This window comes from Thunnus thynnus, chromosome 17 (genome assembly GCF_963924715.1).
Source record: "Thunnus thynnus chromosome 17, fThuThy2.1, whole genome shotgun sequence".
Taxonomy (NCBI): Eukaryota; Metazoa; Chordata; class Actinopteri; order Scombriformes; family Scombridae; genus Thunnus; species Thunnus thynnus.
In genome coordinates, this window is record NC_089533.1 from 20,157,749 (window position 1) to 20,174,800 (window position 17,052).

General features: G+C 39.1%; 1 protein-coding gene across 1 annotated transcript; it reads left to right on the plus strand.

Moving 5' to 3' along the window:
• Window positions 1-1,676: 1,676 nt before the first annotated feature.
• Window positions 1,677-16,059, plus strand: nubp1 (nucleotide binding protein 1 (MinD homolog, E. coli)). Its single transcript, XM_067615965.1, has 10 exons — window positions 1,677-1,822; window positions 3,186-3,290; window positions 3,445-3,578; window positions 6,176-6,244; window positions 6,366-6,398; window positions 6,538-6,628; window positions 6,782-6,936; window positions 9,480-9,590; window positions 13,243-13,429; window positions 13,906-16,059. Exons 1-10 carry the CDS (start codon window positions 1,792-1,794, stop codon window positions 13,956-13,958), a joined length of 969 nt encoding a protein of 322 aa, XP_067472066.1. The 5' UTR covers window positions 1,677-1,791; the 3' UTR covers window positions 13,959-16,059.
• The last annotated feature ends 993 nt before the right edge of the window (window positions 16,060-17,052 follow it).

The following is a 17,052-nucleotide window of genomic DNA, read 5'->3' on the forward strand; positions in this document are numbered from 1 at the left end:
AAATAACTAAACTAATGATGGCTGAACTCCATCCAGCTGCTTCAGTTTCGGGGTCTTGCTATTCTGCACGCTGGCTCACTGTCACACTGTCATGACTTACTGAGACACTTGAATAGAACAGAGCCATTGTTAACGTAATCTACACACCTGTGCTTTTTCTACCATGACAAGTCAAAGTGTCTGCTGTGAAAAAGGCCTTTAATGACAAGTTTTTAGTTTTTATAGGAAGTAGGAATATTACATTATGAGATTTTTTTACAACAATGTAAACACCTTAAACAATGTGTTGCTAGTGAGAATACTGTGACATCTAAAAATGTATTAACTAAGTCCTACCTTAACTGATGAGGTTTAAACAAAGTAAAATCAAACCAAAAAAAAAAAATCTTTCTCATTTAAAACCACAGTGATATGCCTGAAAAGTATGGTTTCTTGGCTTTCATCATGAAGCAAGTTCAACTTCACTAAGCCTAAGTATGGTGTAATTTTTTTCTATTCACAAAATACGTCCATGTTTCACTGGGCTGCAGTGATTAAATATGAATGCAACAGACTACACTGTGACAAGCACTGTCAGGAACACAATATAAGAATTTTAGTACATTTATTATGCAAATGTAAACTTTCATTCATTATTAGAACTAATTATCTAGATAATTAAATTATCTACCTAGCTGATAGAAGCCATATTTTACTACGCAACTAAAAACATTAAAAAAAAAAAAAATTTAAAAAATTAAAAACATTCATCATGTACTTATAAGGATTTGGATGGAAAATCCTCTGGAAAATGATTTTGTCCTGTAGCACTGATGTGTAGTAGATGGTAAAAGGTCTACATTTCTCAAAGCTCATTTTTTAACTGAACTGAAGTGAACTGAACTGAAGTTTTACTTAAAATATAATCCTTTGCACAACACTTAAAATAGTTTACGTCAAAGATTGTGGATGAGGTAAATCAGGTTAGGACAGTAGCAGGGATTCGCTCCAGTCCATATCTAAGTCCTACAGTGCCTTTAGCCCTCACTGTCAGTTGGCTTTACGGGTGTTGTTGTTTTTTGTTTGTTTGTTTGTTTGTTTGTTTGTTTTATCTTTTTTTTTTTAATCTTCTATTTATTTATTTTTTATAAATTGTTTTATGTGTTAGTAACCTACATCATGTGATTGTGACTCCCCCTGCTGGAATACACCTGTTATGCCAGTTGTGGTCACCTGAGTCTGCTGATTGTGAAACTGCCAGTACACATGCTGAAGATGGGCGTCTTGCTCGTAACGTCCGTGTGGCAATTTAAAAAGTCAATTTGGAGTGCTGTCCAACGGATCTCTTAAAATACCCTTTTGTCACAGCATACAACAACTATTTGAAATTTTCTAAAAAAAAAATATATACATACAAAAAAATATATATATATATATATATAGCCTATTTATACATTTTTGTGTACTTTCAATATACACGTATATAATATTTTTGAAGAATTCCACAAGAACAACTTTGGACATTTTTGCCAGAATTGATTGAACATGGCAACAAAACTAACCCCTGTTCAGCTGAATATATATTCTCTCTATATATTTATATAGGAATTTTCGCCGCTGAATGAAAACACATGCGATGCAAACTCAAGCCTGTGACTGTTCATTGTTTAGGACAGGGTTAACTCTGGTACTGGGCCACAGACACAAATATGGTGACTTGAAATGTACAAACTGCGCATTTTAAGTTTGATCTTGTGCTTACCCGGAACCCTCGAAAGGGGACGAGTTTAACGGAAGGACACTGTTGCAAAGATGGGAGACGTACCAGATAATGCACCAGAGCGTGAGTTTTCAAACTTACTTTTGGACTTACCTCCACTACAATATACTTTGGCTGCTTTGCGATGTAGTGTTTTATAATATTGTCTTTACTGTGAGGATGTGGCGTGTTTTTAATCAAACGCTAATATTTACCTCTCTCACTGCTACGGTTAAGCAGCTTTCTGCTGTTGTTGACGATAATATACTTGCATTTTTTCCTGTTTTCAAGGTTTTTAAGATACCAGCAAGGTATCATTTACTAAATACCCACGGGGATTTGTAGTGCTGGCACCTGTTGGTTAAAACCGAACAGAAATCGCTTTTCACTCAAATTATTTCATTTGAACAGTTATAAAGTGTCAGCGTGTTAATGTCATTGCAGAAATTGGTCTTACGTGAATAAGACATTATTAGACAAGGCTACTTAAACATTGCTGAATGTATTTGTGTCATGAATTTCAGCATGATAGTCCCAGAAATTTAGCTGAGTCATAGTGACGCAGTCGTGTCCGAGTTTCTTACTCCTGCATGTTGTTGTGTGTTATGGTAGTAAACTTATCCCTGTTTCTTCATGCCAGAACCACACTTAAACCCCTAAACTTCCACTTTACTTTAATTCCCCCCTTTAAAGAGCTTTATCGTTTTTAAAATCGCCACATGCATCTCTATATTAAACACTGAGTAAAATATTCAAACTCAAGACTCCGTGTTTTGTAATGCTACACAACTCCAACACATGGAAATATTATTCAAATATTGTTACATTTTATACATATTTACCGAAAATTCAGCCGATATGTGTTGGTACATTTGGTAACACTGACATCTCCACTAGAATCTAAAATAAAGTCAAAAGTGTGGGTTTGTCAAAGTTAGGCTGCACAGTAGGGCTGAGCAATATATCAATATTTTATCAATATTGTGATTCAAGACTAGATATCATAATATTGTTCTACTGTGGTGTAAGTGTTGTCTTTTTCTGGTTTTAAAGGCTGCATTACAATATAGTGATGTTTACCAGACTGTTCAAGCTGTTCTATTATTTGCCTTTACCCACTTAGTCATTATATCCACATTACTGATGATTATTTATCAAAAATCTCATTTTGTAAATATTTTATGAAAGCACCAATAGTCATTCCTACAATATTGTTGCAATATCGATATTGAGTTATTTGGTCAAAAATATTGTGATATTTGATTTTGTCCATATCGCCCAACCTTACTGCACAGCATGAGTTTGTAATGGCAGAGGGGTTGAAGCCCAAGCCCAGAAAACGTACTGGGCTCTGATCTTTTTATGTTACTCTGATAAAGCCAGCACATGATTAATGGACTCAGGTGCTTGATAAAACACTGTTGACACCCATGTTTAATGCTTTCAGACTGCCCAGGTACACAGAGTGAGCAAGCAGGGAAGTCTGCATCATGCCAGGGCTGTCCCAACCAGAAACTGTGTGCTTCTGGAGCTACCAAGGCCCCTGACCCTGGTAAGACTGTTATCACATCATGATATTATGACAATTGTACATTGCGACTTGACAAAAACCCATATTTGTCCATCAGCGTTTTTGTGACACCAAGATTTATAACACCCGATAGTCCATCTCTATCCTTCACATCCTCTATCTGTCTCATTTCCAGCCATAGCAGAGATCGGAGTGAAGCTGTCAACAGTCAAACACAAGATCCTTGTGCTGTCTGGAAAAGGAGGAGTGGGGAAGAGTACATTCAGCGCTCACCTGGCCCACGCCTTGGCAAGTGACAGCACAAAGGAGGTAATGTTTTGCAAACCACAGAGCCACCAGCTGGTTGTTCAAAAGACAAAACCATTAGGGCTACTAAGCTATTTGTTTAAACTCAGAATTACACATAATTACTCTGAGCTGCCAACTCTCACGTATTGAGCGTGAGACACTTTTCACACACTGTCACATCACACATCTATTTTCTCATACAGTGAAAAACACATTCATAACTGAAAATGTTGCAGCGTGAAAAAAGGTCACTAACAGCACACAGACAGACAAGACAGAGCAGCACCATGCAGCAGTGAGTCATACATGATTTTACATTTTGCAGGGTTGCCAACACGCACTAATCTCTCTCAAATTAATCTCTCAAATCTTACGGCAAATAAGAGATCCTGCTTCACCACACCAGGCTCAAGTCAGTGTAACTCTGAGCTCAGCACACCAGGGGCCTGTACTACGAAGCAACTTCAACATACCCAGGATATCTTTTTGTTATCTGGCTTCACTGAACCTAACGTTGGCCGTCCAGATAACCAGTACTACAAAGCTGGTTATCAATCTGCTCAGTCAACCCGGGGTTTTCCTATCTAGCTATGAGCACGTTCGTGTGAAAGAGGCGGGGTTGTTAATTACGAGTGACATCATCAGAACCATGAATGAAGTACTTCATGATATGAGATGAAAAGGTGATACCAAGTGCCTGTGGAAAACTTCTATTCAAGAGACAGCAAAAAGTCATATTCAGCGAAGTGCAATGTAAATGACAGCCTGTAATCATACAACAGAATAAGAAGATGTAGAAACACTAGCAATAATTTCCACATATTAAAAGTAGGCTACGACTCAAAATACATGTAGAAATTATTATATGACTTAAGTACAAAGAGATTTTCTTGCTATTTAGCTGGATGATGAGGAAACCATTCTGAATATGTCACATAAAAAAAGAAACTTAAAAGTAATGCCAGACTGTTTCTGCTACTGAAGCAAAGAGTGTAAAAGTAGTTAATGACTGATGAGGTCTATCTCACTGAAATGTTGCATTTATAATCATGGAAGCCAATAACAGTGTGTGGATTATTATTCTGATAAAAGACAATATTTCGTTTTTATTTCCAGTTATCATCACACAGCTGTCTGATGTTATTCTAAGCAGCAGTGATGAGATCAGAGGGTAAAATCATCCACACTGTCAGTTTCACTCCGAGGAGATAAATAAACTTTATACTATTAAAATGCAGCTAAAATCATCATTACGTGATTAGTGTCGTAAATGATCTCTCTGTTTGTTAGAAGCTCTGTTTTAAAACCAGAGTGGAAATAGAAAGCCTGGAACAATGAAATGTTTCTACTGACCTATTAAAATATATATTGCTCTTTTTACTTGTCACTTTATTGTAAACTCAGGACTTTTGTCCATGTTGGGATCCTGTAGGAATGATGACTCTTTCTCCCAGTGATCTGATTGGTTAGTGGTCGGAGTGTTGACAGGTTGTGATCTCAACTTCTCAAGTTAACCTTCTCCAGAGCAGGATAGCTGTTCAGTATAAGTTACCATGGTGATGAACCCCGGTAAGAAGTGAACCAGCGTCGTAGGACTGAAAACCCAGAGTTAAACCTGAAGTTACCTTGCTAACCCCAAATCCTGCTTCGTAGTACAGGCCTCAGGTTAGCGTAGGCCATTTCTCAGGTGGAGCAGGGTTGGATGGGATGAAAAACATTTCAAATATGAAATAGCCATTCTTCAAATAATCATTTCCTGTCCTGATCCACCCAATTTTATACTAGCACCCTCAATCTAACTAATCTAGACTAGTGCAGGTGGCTGCTTTTTGACTTAATCCAAGAGATTAGGTGGTGTGGAAATGACAGGAAATTTGTTTTAAATTACAATTGTTTTTCTGTGGGAGGATCCCCAGACCTCCCCACTAATTGTGTATCTTTCCAAGTTTGCTCCCTCATTTTAAAACATAACCAGGTGCCCATGCATAGACATGTTTACTTCCATATGGATGGAGGTGAGAGGCTACAGTGGGGAGTGTTAGATGATGGGAGCGACTTGATGAGGAGCATAGATCTTTCTTATTATTGTTTATTTCTTATTTATTGTTCCTGTTTAAATCTATATCTTTGCTGTGTCCCCTGCAAATCACTTAAAGGCCACTAGAGGTCATCATATCTGAGGTGTAACTTCAATCTGATATACTGCAGACAGTCACCTGAGGATATGTCAGAAAAAAACATAGATGTAGTATGAGACTGATTCCTATTAGAAGATAAGATATAAGATATTTTATAGATTACTTTTATTGATTTTACTTTTTATATTTCATTCATGTGTTTTATCTTTATATGTGTGAAATAAAATAAAATAAAATAAAAAAAATAGATTATTGAAGTTTTTGATTTTGAAGTATTTATTATTGTAGGGGCAAAATGTTCCATGATATGATCTACATTTGATAAAAATATATTTTAGTCAAAAGTGCAACTACACTATTCAAATTGATAAAACATTCATTGTAGCCCATATTGTTCCAGTGGTATTTCTAAATTCTTTCCTCCGCAGTTAGTGATATGGTTGCCAAACAGATTGTTTCTTCTGCTCTCTCCGTTTTTAGGTTGCCCTGCTGGATGTAGATATCTGCGGTCCATCCATTCCTAGGATCATGGGCTTAGAAGGAGAACAAGTAAGAATGTTAAGAAATGGAAACAGAAATACACAGAGGTATTTGAATGTAGAGACCTTGTATCATTTTACCAGAAACACAGACGTCAGAGCAGGTTAGTAATCAGTTTTCTTGTGCCCAGGTTCACCAGAGTGGGTCAGGCTGGTCTCCTGTGGTGAGTCAATTCAAACGATGCTGCTTTTTGAAAAATGTTTATTTCTTTGAAGAAATCTCATATATTGTAAGTTAAAATGTGTGTGTGTGTGTGTGTGTGTGTGTGTGTGTGTGTGTGTGTGTGTGTGTGTGTGTTCCAGTATGTGGACGACAACCTTGCTGTCATGTCCATTGGCTTCCTGCTCGGTAGCCCTGATGATGCTGTGATCTGGAGGGGACCCAAGAAGAATGGTATGTTTGTGTGTGTGTGTGTGTGTGTGTGTGTGTGTGTGTGTGTGTGTGTGTGTGTGTGTGTCTGTGTGTGTGTGTGTCTGTGTGTGTGTATATATATATACAATATATAAAGTTAAATTATTTACTTGTGTGGATTTTGTGTCCAATCAGGAATGATCAAGCAGTTTTTGAGGGATGTTGATTGGGGGGAACTGGACTATCTCATCGTGGACACGCCCCCTGGCACGTCTGATGAGCACCTGTCAATTGTCCAGTACCTAAGCTCCACCCACGTCGATGGTGCTGTCATCATCACCACACCACAGGTACACACACACACACAAACATGTTCAACAGTTATATACTTAACAATAATAACATTTACACCACCTTTACCACAACATGTTTAAGCTGTCCTGACTGTAAAGCACTGTTTTTTAATCCTGGTCCTGGGGCACCCATGCCCTGCATGTTTTAGATGTTCCCCTCTTCCAACACACCTAATTCAAATGATCAGCTCATCATCAAGCTCTGCAGAAGCCTGATAAAATACCCATTCATTTGAATTGGTGTGTTAGAGCATGGAAACATCTATGACCGTATTCACACCAAATCAGACACACCAGCCCGCAGCGAGAAAGTTGATCGAGAGTAAAGTTTTGGAGAAGCGCAACCCGACGTCATGCTGTGATGGCCAATCACAGCCGGCAATCAGACTGATCAGAGCTGTGTTTGTTACAATTAAAAGTAAAGTAAGGTTTTGCTGTCAGCTTCCTGACTCATTTTAAAAAAGCACAAACATGCCCACACCACTGCTCAATCCAGCAGTGGTGCGCCGCAACACCTGATTTAGTGTGAATACGGCCTAAAACATGAAGGGTAGGAGTGCCCCAGGACCAGGATCGAAAAAACACTGCTATAAAGGGGAATTCCATCCTCAAATACTGGTAATGTATCAGAAGTCTGTGTCTACTTTCACTCCAGCTGCTTTGACCGATTATACTTCAGTCAGTGAAGTATAAACAGCAGCCTGGAGTTGTTGCTTCGTTGGTGGTATTTGTATCACACTAGTGACTAATAATAACAGTGAAAATAACAGACTCACACTATTAACAGACAGGGAATGAGAGCACCCCTTTTACTCAGAATGCAACATCGTAGCAGCTGCATTGTATCATGCAGTGGTCTATTCAGTGCTACTCTTCATGAGGGAATTACTATCTCTGCCTCTTTGTGGTCAGTGTTTTATTGAAAGATGCCCTGCACAGCTATAATGGCACATTTAGAGCCAAGAACATTTGTGGATATCTAAAGAATTGCCAGTAAAGATCAAGTTTTGTTGTCAGTTACCACGAATTAAATAGAGCTTCTTACTAGAGCTTTCATTATTCACAAACAGAGAATAAATGCAGTTTTGATTGGATCTGATATTATCTGAGCTGGAAACCCCCCCGCCCCCCACACTAGTAATGTGACTGTCACCAGTCCCTCTCTACCCACATGTTTAAATGATGCACCTGTTTTAGGGGGCTGGTGGAAAGTAATTCTGGGAAATCAAAGCGCACGAGACATGTTCAGAGAAATTGTTGCCCCTCAAATTAACTATTACTAAGTGCGTATATCCCCCTATGCACGTAAGCATTTTTTCCAAACCTTAACCAAAGGGTTTTATTCGCATAAACATCACCACACCACCATTACCACGTGTTGACACTGTAGGAAGAGCCAAAAATGATGTGAAACTTTTTGTGTGATAGATTTAAGAAGCTCATAACCCAGGTGGCATTATGTTGACAATAAAGTAAATGCTAGCTATGATCATGGATCTGTGGTGTCCCTTTTTTGATATACACAGACACACATCAGCTGTCCTGCTCTCTGACCTAATATTGATTACACTATTGAATATGCACAGAGGTGTTGTTTTTTTTTTTTGTTTGTTTGTTTTTCTCCTGACTTGCACCCAGTTGGAGCCATATTGGAGGTCTTGTGTATTATATCAAGTAGAATCTAACATTAGCAGTGGCTAGAAGTCACATGTTAAGATTATCATTGTTTACATGTTCTCCTCGTGCCTGCATGGTTCTCTCTGGGTACTGCAGCTTCCTCCCACAGACCGAAAACATGCAGCTTAGGTATGGTGTGAATTTGAGTATGAATAGTTGTCTGTCTCTTTACTATATGTCAGCCCTGTGATTGGCTGGCAACCTGTCCAGGGTGTATCCCACCTCTCGCCCAACGTCAGTTGAGATTGGTTCCAGCTCCCCCATGACCCTCTAGAGGATAAGCAGTAATGAAAAACTGGAAAAAAAATCTTGGAGAAGAGTTTGAACGAAATAAGTTTCCACAATAACCTTTTTTTAAACAAACTTACTGACAGTGTGTCACAATAGGTTGTATCGTGTATCGAGCTGTGTACTGTACTCCTCTGTTAAATCTCACACTAAACAAACACTTCCTAATACTTATTTTAGACTGGACTTGTGAGGTCAGACAGCAGTGGATTCATTTCCTCATTCCATCAGCTCTCACTTAACCAAAACTAACCACACACGAGGTGGGAATTACCCAGAAAAGAGAAGTCAGTCTGTGTAATATCAAGTTGCCGAGCTCTTGATATTTTAAGTTTTTCCACACATTGACATATGTGGGCTGCTCAGTTTGTCGAGGCTCACTGCTTTGCTCAAGAGAAACATGATAGCAGTTGGCAGAGAACAGATAACAATATATACAAATCCTTTATCTTTTGTTCTTTTCTCTGGTGTCTGGTGTTTCCGTTCTGTCTCTCCTCTCGTCTTCTGTGGCGCCCTCTGCCCCACTCTTCTCTTGCTTTGCCTTTCTCTCTCCGTCTTTCTGTTTCTCTTTCTAGGAGGTGTCGTTGCAAGACGTGCGAAAAGAGATCCGGTTCTGTCAGAAGGTCAAGCTGCCTATCATCGGAGTGGTAGAGAACATGAGTGGCTTCGTCTGTCCTAAATGCAAGGTCACTAGCAGATGTGCATACACAGTGATGCAAACTGACTTTCTCTCTCACGTACTGAATATACAAATACACTCGAACACAGTACCCACTAGGCTGATGTTCAAACTGATGTAAAAATTAGGGTGGCACGATATTGGATTTTTTGCCGATATCCAATATGCCGATATTTCCAACTCACTGTGGCCGATTGCCGATACCGATATATGCACATATTTTTTTCCAGATGGCTGAGGGGACTATTATGCATGCAAGCATAGATTGTACTAAGTATGACCAAGAAGGACAATATATGAGGGAAGAATTTAGGAAGCCTTAAAACTTTAATGAATCTGCCAGGTGGGTCGGGCAGTAGAATTTTCATTGAGTTAAATGGTAAATGGACTGTACTTGTATAGCGCCTTTCTAGTCTTTTGACCACTCAAAGCGCCTTTTTTTTACACTACGAATCACAGTCACCCATTCACACACATTCATACGCTGAATGGTACAGGGGCTACCATGCAAGGTCCCAACCTGCCCATCAGAGGAGATCTAGTCATTCATACACATTCACACACTGATGGCACAGCCATCAGGAGCAATTCGGGGTTAAGTATCTTGCCCACATGCGGACTGGAGGAGCCGGGAATCGAACTGCCGATCTTCTGATTAGTAGACGACCTGCTCTGGCTGGTGGCCAACTGCCAATAAAAACCAAAGTTTTTTTTTCCCCCCCAAACAGAGTGGTACATCCTGTCAGCTGACGTGTTTCCTATCTGTGCAGCTGAACTTAGCAGCCCCTCGACGGACTGTTTCTCCCTGACGGTCCCAGTGCTTCCTCCGCAGGCTCCACTTCACTCAAGCTGCCTGTCAGACCCGCTGCTTCTTCCCACTTTTTCCCTGAATAACAAACCGGGGCTTGGTGTTTTGGCTGGATCCACATGGAGAGCCGAGGCTAACGTTAGCTGAGAGGCTAGCGGAGCGTTAGCCGTAGCATGGCCGGAGGGAAGCACAGCCAGCTAGCCTCTGCTAGCCTCCCAGCTAACGTTAGCCCCAGCTCTGCACGTGGATCCAACCAGAGCACTGAGTTAAAGTGGGAAGAAGCAGCGGGTCTGACGGGCAGCTTGAGTGAAGTGGAGCCTGCGGAGGAAGCACCGGGACCGTCAGGGTGAAACATTTTGTGGAGGGAAGCACAGTCGGGCGGGGGAGGAGACGGCAACAAATCGGCCTCTCATAAGCGGCAGAAATGATCGATGCCGATATTTCATTTTAGAGCTTTTATCAGCAGATACCGATGACATGCCGATAATATTGTGCATCCCTAGTAAAAATCATGACAGCGATTATAAACAGAGTACAGATTTCATCCAAGTTAGCAGTGTGTTTTAGCTTTTTTTAAGCTGCATGAAGCAACAAAGTAGAAAGTAGAGAAGGGCTCAGGTGCAGTAATAAAAATGAAAAGTATATCTAACCTCTAATCTAACCTCTAGGGCAGACAGACCAAACAAACATGTAAGCACAGCAAAGAGGAAGTTGTGAGTCAAGCTGCAACAGGGTAGACAGACATGATAGACCAGCGAATGTCACAGCTAAGCAATCATAATTAAGAAGCTCTGAAGCTGGCCTGCTCCCTGTCATCACCTTTAATCTTAAACTATTAACTCATGGCACCATTGAGATCACCATGATCAACCATGTCACAACTCAGCTTGGAAAGGGAGGCAATATTAAACCATGGATCTTTGTTAAGACAAAGTTAGTGATTAACAAGAAATTGGATTGTTTCAAAAATACACAAACACAAGAGGCAAACTACCAAAGAAGAAGGGCCTGTGGATGCTGTTCAAACCAAAAACCAAATATAACCAAAAGGGGACTTCTAAACTTGAGCTAAAACTAACACAATGAAACAAAACTGCAAATAAAACCTCACTGTCTAGACCTAGTTTTTAGTGGATTGAAAAAAACATAAGTACAATAAGAACAGCACCACTCAGGAATGCTAAGTGTGTGTGCAATCAGTGGTCAGCGGAACTACACCTGGCTTCATGCCCAGGTAATGAGTGCCTCATATTAGTTTTACAGCAATAGATATCTACACTCTTAACTGACAGCAAGGAGAAGCACAATTAGTGATCAAGTGCTTCTGACTAGTTTCACAACAAAAGATATCTACACTCTTAAACACAACAACAAGAGGCACAGCATCGAGCTGTTTACAATATCTGGGCTGCGCCAACCGACAGGCTGGCCAGGCATTTATTGGTGGATTGGAGTGCTGGACCAGGTGCCACTCCAATCAGGATCACCACTAAACCCAACCTGGAAGTAGCAGGAGCCTTTGAGGCTGCTTTACATGTTAAAAAAAAAAAAACATTAAAGAAAGGACTACATATATGCACACAAGGCAAGGATTGGTGGCAGTCGAAACAAACCAAGTAATTCACATTGAAGGTCTGCACAGGTTTTATTTTCCAATCCTACACATGCAGATTTTCCGACTTGTTCCTGAAGTGATTCTAATCACTCCCTCCTGCAACTTATTTTCTACTGAAAGTCTGTCTGCCCCATCTCACGGGAAGAGACACATGTAGCATTCTTTTAATGTAAGAAAATGCAAACTGTTTCTCCCCTTATGTTTAAAGACCATGAATTAAAAACTAAACCTTTTAAAGTAAAGAAAACAGCTTCAGTTTGGCAACTAAAAGTAGTGGAAAACACTGTAGATTGAGCCTTTGTTTCTCAAAGAAACATGATACTGTATAAACCAGTGGCCTAGTTGCCTTCTTGTTATCAAGACTTTTATGTACTGCTTGTGCAAACAATAAAATTGATATTTATCAAACACAAACGGTCATAAAACTTTATGCAAACATAGAGAACAATAAATCTCACCTGCTCTATACCCATTTTCTTTTGCGCGTACAGGCTTGTTTGCGTATAGAAATGTACCTCAGAATATGTCATATATGGTCAACCACATCCCATTGAAAGGCCCGCGAGCCTTGATGTGGAGTTATGTGTTGTGGACAAATGAGAAAGATTAACACATTAAACATCACGAACAAGGAGGTTAAGATACTGTAGATTAGATGTGCGGGAATGCTTTCCAGCATGTAATGGGGCTGTACATAAGTTTCATTTTGTGTGTTTCTGTAATGCAGTTTGTGTTACTGTGCTGTATGTGGTGTTTTATAACACCTCAAACTATGTTCACACTTCATTTGTTGTCAAGGTCAACTGACTGACAAGATGATGGCGGCAGATGGTGTAGATAAAAAGAATAGTTTGGTGTAATCGTTCATGTGATTGTATCAATCCAACGCTATGACAGTTTTGATTCTAATGTATTTCCCGTTGTAAATGGTTACATCATACGTGTTTTTCCTCTTGTTTTTAAGTTCCTTAAACAGACAGAAAACCTGGTTATAAACAGACCTGTCTAATGTCGGTAGAGATGTGTGTGGTTATTTTGTAGCAACCTGATCTTTTTCAGGTGATTTAACACAGTGGACAGCTGTATGTAAATGAACTCTACACAAATATGTTGTATGAAAAGGAAGTTTTTCATGAAACAGATACTGTAGGAATCACACAACTTCAACTGACCCTATTATATATATTTGAAAATGCACGCATAACTCATATTTTGCTTTGTCCCTCTCTCTTTCAGAACACGTCGCAGATCTTCCCTCCCTCTAGCGGGGGCGCTGAGCAAATGTGTGCCAATCTAAATCTGCCTCTGTTAGGCAAGGTACCCCTAGACCCAAGGATAGCACGAAGCTGTGACGAGGGCAGGTCTTTCCTTAACGAAATACCAGACTCTCCTGCGGCTGAAGCCTACCAGAGAATTGTGCAGAGTAAGTGTTCCTAAGAAGACTGTCTATTTTCATCCTGTTGCTAACGAACGTCATGTTACGGATCTAGTTACATTCTTGAGTAAGGAAGTTAAACGCACACATGGATGTATTCCGGCTTCCAGCGAAGTCCATTATCATTTTTTTGATGACAAGACGATTTACTTGATGATCCAATTCCCGTTTAATTGCAATGAAAGGAGAAGTGATCATTTTACAAAAAAGAAGTAGTTGACTAAAGCGGAAGCAGAGGAGTTGTATTGAAATTCAATAACTGTACTGAAGATTAAAGTTGACAAATCAAATGTGGTTTGGATCACATGATTTACTCAATGCTCTTGCAGGCAGTGAATAAAAGGGCAACAAACACACACAATGATCTGTAATAGCAAGCATATTTGTATGTGTTCTTGGAAATCAAGTTAATCAAAACTACCATTATCATCATCGTCACATGCCTGTCCTCTCTCCACCACCAGGTATCCAGGACTACTGTTCCAACCGTGTGACAGAGGAGCAGAGCACCACCTGAACACACTCTAATGGTGGCCATTTTGGACCAGAACACTGAGACAGATCACATGGGTCTGGTAGAAATGATTAATTTCTGAATAAGAAAACACAGAGGAAATCCCATAACATTTGTGTTGTAATGTTGACCAAAGTCTGGCAGAATTATCTCAATAACATCATTATAATGCATGACTGGCAGCAGCTTGCATAGCCTTTGGTGAACTGGTCAGACCTTGCCGGTTAGTTTGTTCTGTAGTGAGTAGCCAGTGCACCATTTACAGAAAAAAAGTATTCAGGATTATAAAAATAATAAAACATTATCATAATGATGATAGTTTTTGTAATATTAAGACTATTTCCACATTGTAATAAAGTGAAAAAAATAAGCACTTGGGCCAAATTTTGAACATCAGCACTTGCATTACAAGACAAACTGCAACATAAAGAGAGATGGCAATAAATTCTGTTTAAACATCACTTCAAATCTTAACTTTACTTAAGCTGAGATAAATACACATTTTAAACCCTATAATTATATAATTAATATGATTGCACTAAGGCTATATGAAATGTTTACTTAAAAGAACATGGCTAGCAATTTTCTATATTTTTCTTACTGTCAACAAGTCCCATGAAAAGACCAAAACCAACAATGTTGTAGTCGATTTCTAAATACTTTGTCTTCTCTACCCTATCTGTGGCACTCAGCCCCAGTTCAACTGATTTCTACTGAAGATATAAATCTTGAGTCACAAATATACAGCATACTTTCATTTTAAAAGAAAAATGCTACAACAGCTGGACACTGTAGTTTTTGGCAAACGTTACTGAAACAGGAGTAAATAGTGCATTTGTAGGGGACTATTTTCAGTTGCAGATTAACACGTTTAATACTGAGTGAGTATTTATGGCAGCAGAACAGTGTATGTGTAACTGAGTCAAAGTAAACTGCTGCTCCCTGCTTATAACAAAGGAACATGTCGTCCAGTGCAACACTGTGGCTCACTCATGTGTTTTTAATAGTTTCTGGACAATAATGGATTTCAATGGCAAAGAGGAATAATCTGTATCAGATTATTGTCATGGGATTTGGTTATCTCATGGGATTTGTTGACTATAAGAAAAATAAAAACCATCACAGACCCTTTAATAATAAAGTATACGTAGGGACCTGAGCACGGTCATACCTCAAATGACATTAAGACATGTAGTTTATTTTCTCTTTTTCCTCAGAATAAGACTGTTATGGATCTTGTGAAGCAACCTAAAATTAAGTTAAGTGCACTATGTCAGTTACTTTAGTAGATTAAAACAGATAAATTATCTCCCCTATGATGTAGCAGGACAGATGGTTTTAGGAAAGTTAAACCTGTGATTATGCAGTAATTCAAGTAGTAAAGACATTTAACCATCTGTGACCGTGTTGGGCTTCCACCCAGCCCTCACTACATTTTGTTGGAGTAAATAAATAGTAAGCAGGAAGGGGGAAGTCACCACAATCAGCTGGGGATTTTAGGTCCCCAGTTGGTCAAGTCCTAGATACAGAACACAGTACACAGTATCACCAGTATGGTATGAAGTTTCAGATTCTCACTTGATTGATTGTGATTGTAATCATTCCACCTTATAAATGAGGAAACTTCTGTAGGGAGATGATAAGTAAGTTTCTGAGTCAACTAAACTGTTTGCTTTGTTAGCATATCTTTAGTTTTGAAATGCAGATAACAGATCAGAGACGTGCACATTATGCATTTAAAGGTCATGGAGGTTACTCATTTCATAACACCTGGAGCCAGTGGCCATACTTTGCAAGGTTTGGAAAAAAATTGCGGTTTTCATACACCAAAGCAAAATGTACCAAATTTGGATCATAGTATGTTTTAATTTACTTCAATAACCAAATGTAAAGTTCAGGTGTAGTTATGTCTTGAGTGACTCAGTTGTTCATGATTTGAAAATATCAGTTACCAGCTCTATAACTTTTAGAGGTTGATTCCCTGTTGTCAATTATTCTTTTCTTTTATTGAACTACTGATTTGTTATAAACAAGTGTTTTGGACAGATATTGTGTGTGATGTACTTCCAATGACTGATTTATGAAATAAATGATCAAACATAAAGTAGTAGTCAAGTTTTTTAGCCACTCTTGCAGTGTGGCTCTATGGAGGAAAATGATGGCCAGTTAGTCCACCACTATGGTCTAGACTGAAATATCTCAACTATTGGAAGGATTGATATGAATGTCACTGGCTATTCCCTAATTTTTCTCATCAACTATTTAATGGATTGCCAGACTGTACAGACATACATCGTGAGGATGAATTGTAACAATTTTGGTGATCCCTTAAGGGATATGGCATTAATGTGTTTAGAAATACAGAAAACACACTGGCATCTGCCTTACACAGATTTGCTCTCCGGAGACCGAAAATGTGATCGTTGTTATTAGTCTTTGGAGACTGTGACCGTAATCTTCGGGGGCAACCAGTGCAACAGTGTGGCTCATTGACGTGTTTTTAAGGTCCACGGTACAGAGGAATACAATATATCAGGCTGTGGATACACACATAATACTTGTAAGTAGGATGAGCTCATTGTTGGTTTGGCTCTGCACATCAGATTTGTTGACAATAAGAAAAATATAGAAAATCACCAACTTTTACTTTATCCAAATACCTGCAAAACAATTGACACTCCTATCAGCATCAGCTCTACTTTCTTTTTTGTGCTTATTACCAAATGTTGGCACGCTAAACTAAGGAGGCCATGTTATACACTTCCCACTAAACATTAACATGTTAACATTGTAATTGTGAGTATGTAAGCGTGATGCTGAAGTTAGCATTTAGCTCAAAGCACAGTTCAACCTCATAGAGCTGTTAGCTTGGCTTTATTGGTCTGCTAATAAATCTTCAGATTCCTTGAAATAACTTTGTCTTTAATGTTAAGACCCACGCCCAAAGTATTGTATGTTGCCAACATAATTCATGACAAATAATAATGATTGCTATGTGGAAAGTTTTTGAAAGTCTTGCTATCAGTTTTTATTTGTGTATATGTGTGTATGTCTGTGTGTCCTCATCTGCACTTTGTTGTATACATGGCCGTAGTTC

Bases quoted from the DNA above. Each gene is read 5' to 3' on its own strand.
- nubp1 (XM_067615965.1), top strand. From the start codon at position 1,792: ATGGGAGACGTACCAGATAATGCACCAGAGC. The intron at 1,823-3,185 runs GTGAGTTTTCAA...TAATGCTTTCAG, and splicing joins ACCAGATAATGCACCAGAGC to ACTGCCCAGGTACACAGAGT. The intron at 6,399-6,537 runs GTGAGTCAATTC...TGTGTGTTCCAG, and splicing joins GGTCAGGCTGGTCTCCTGTG to TATGTGGACGACAACCTTGC.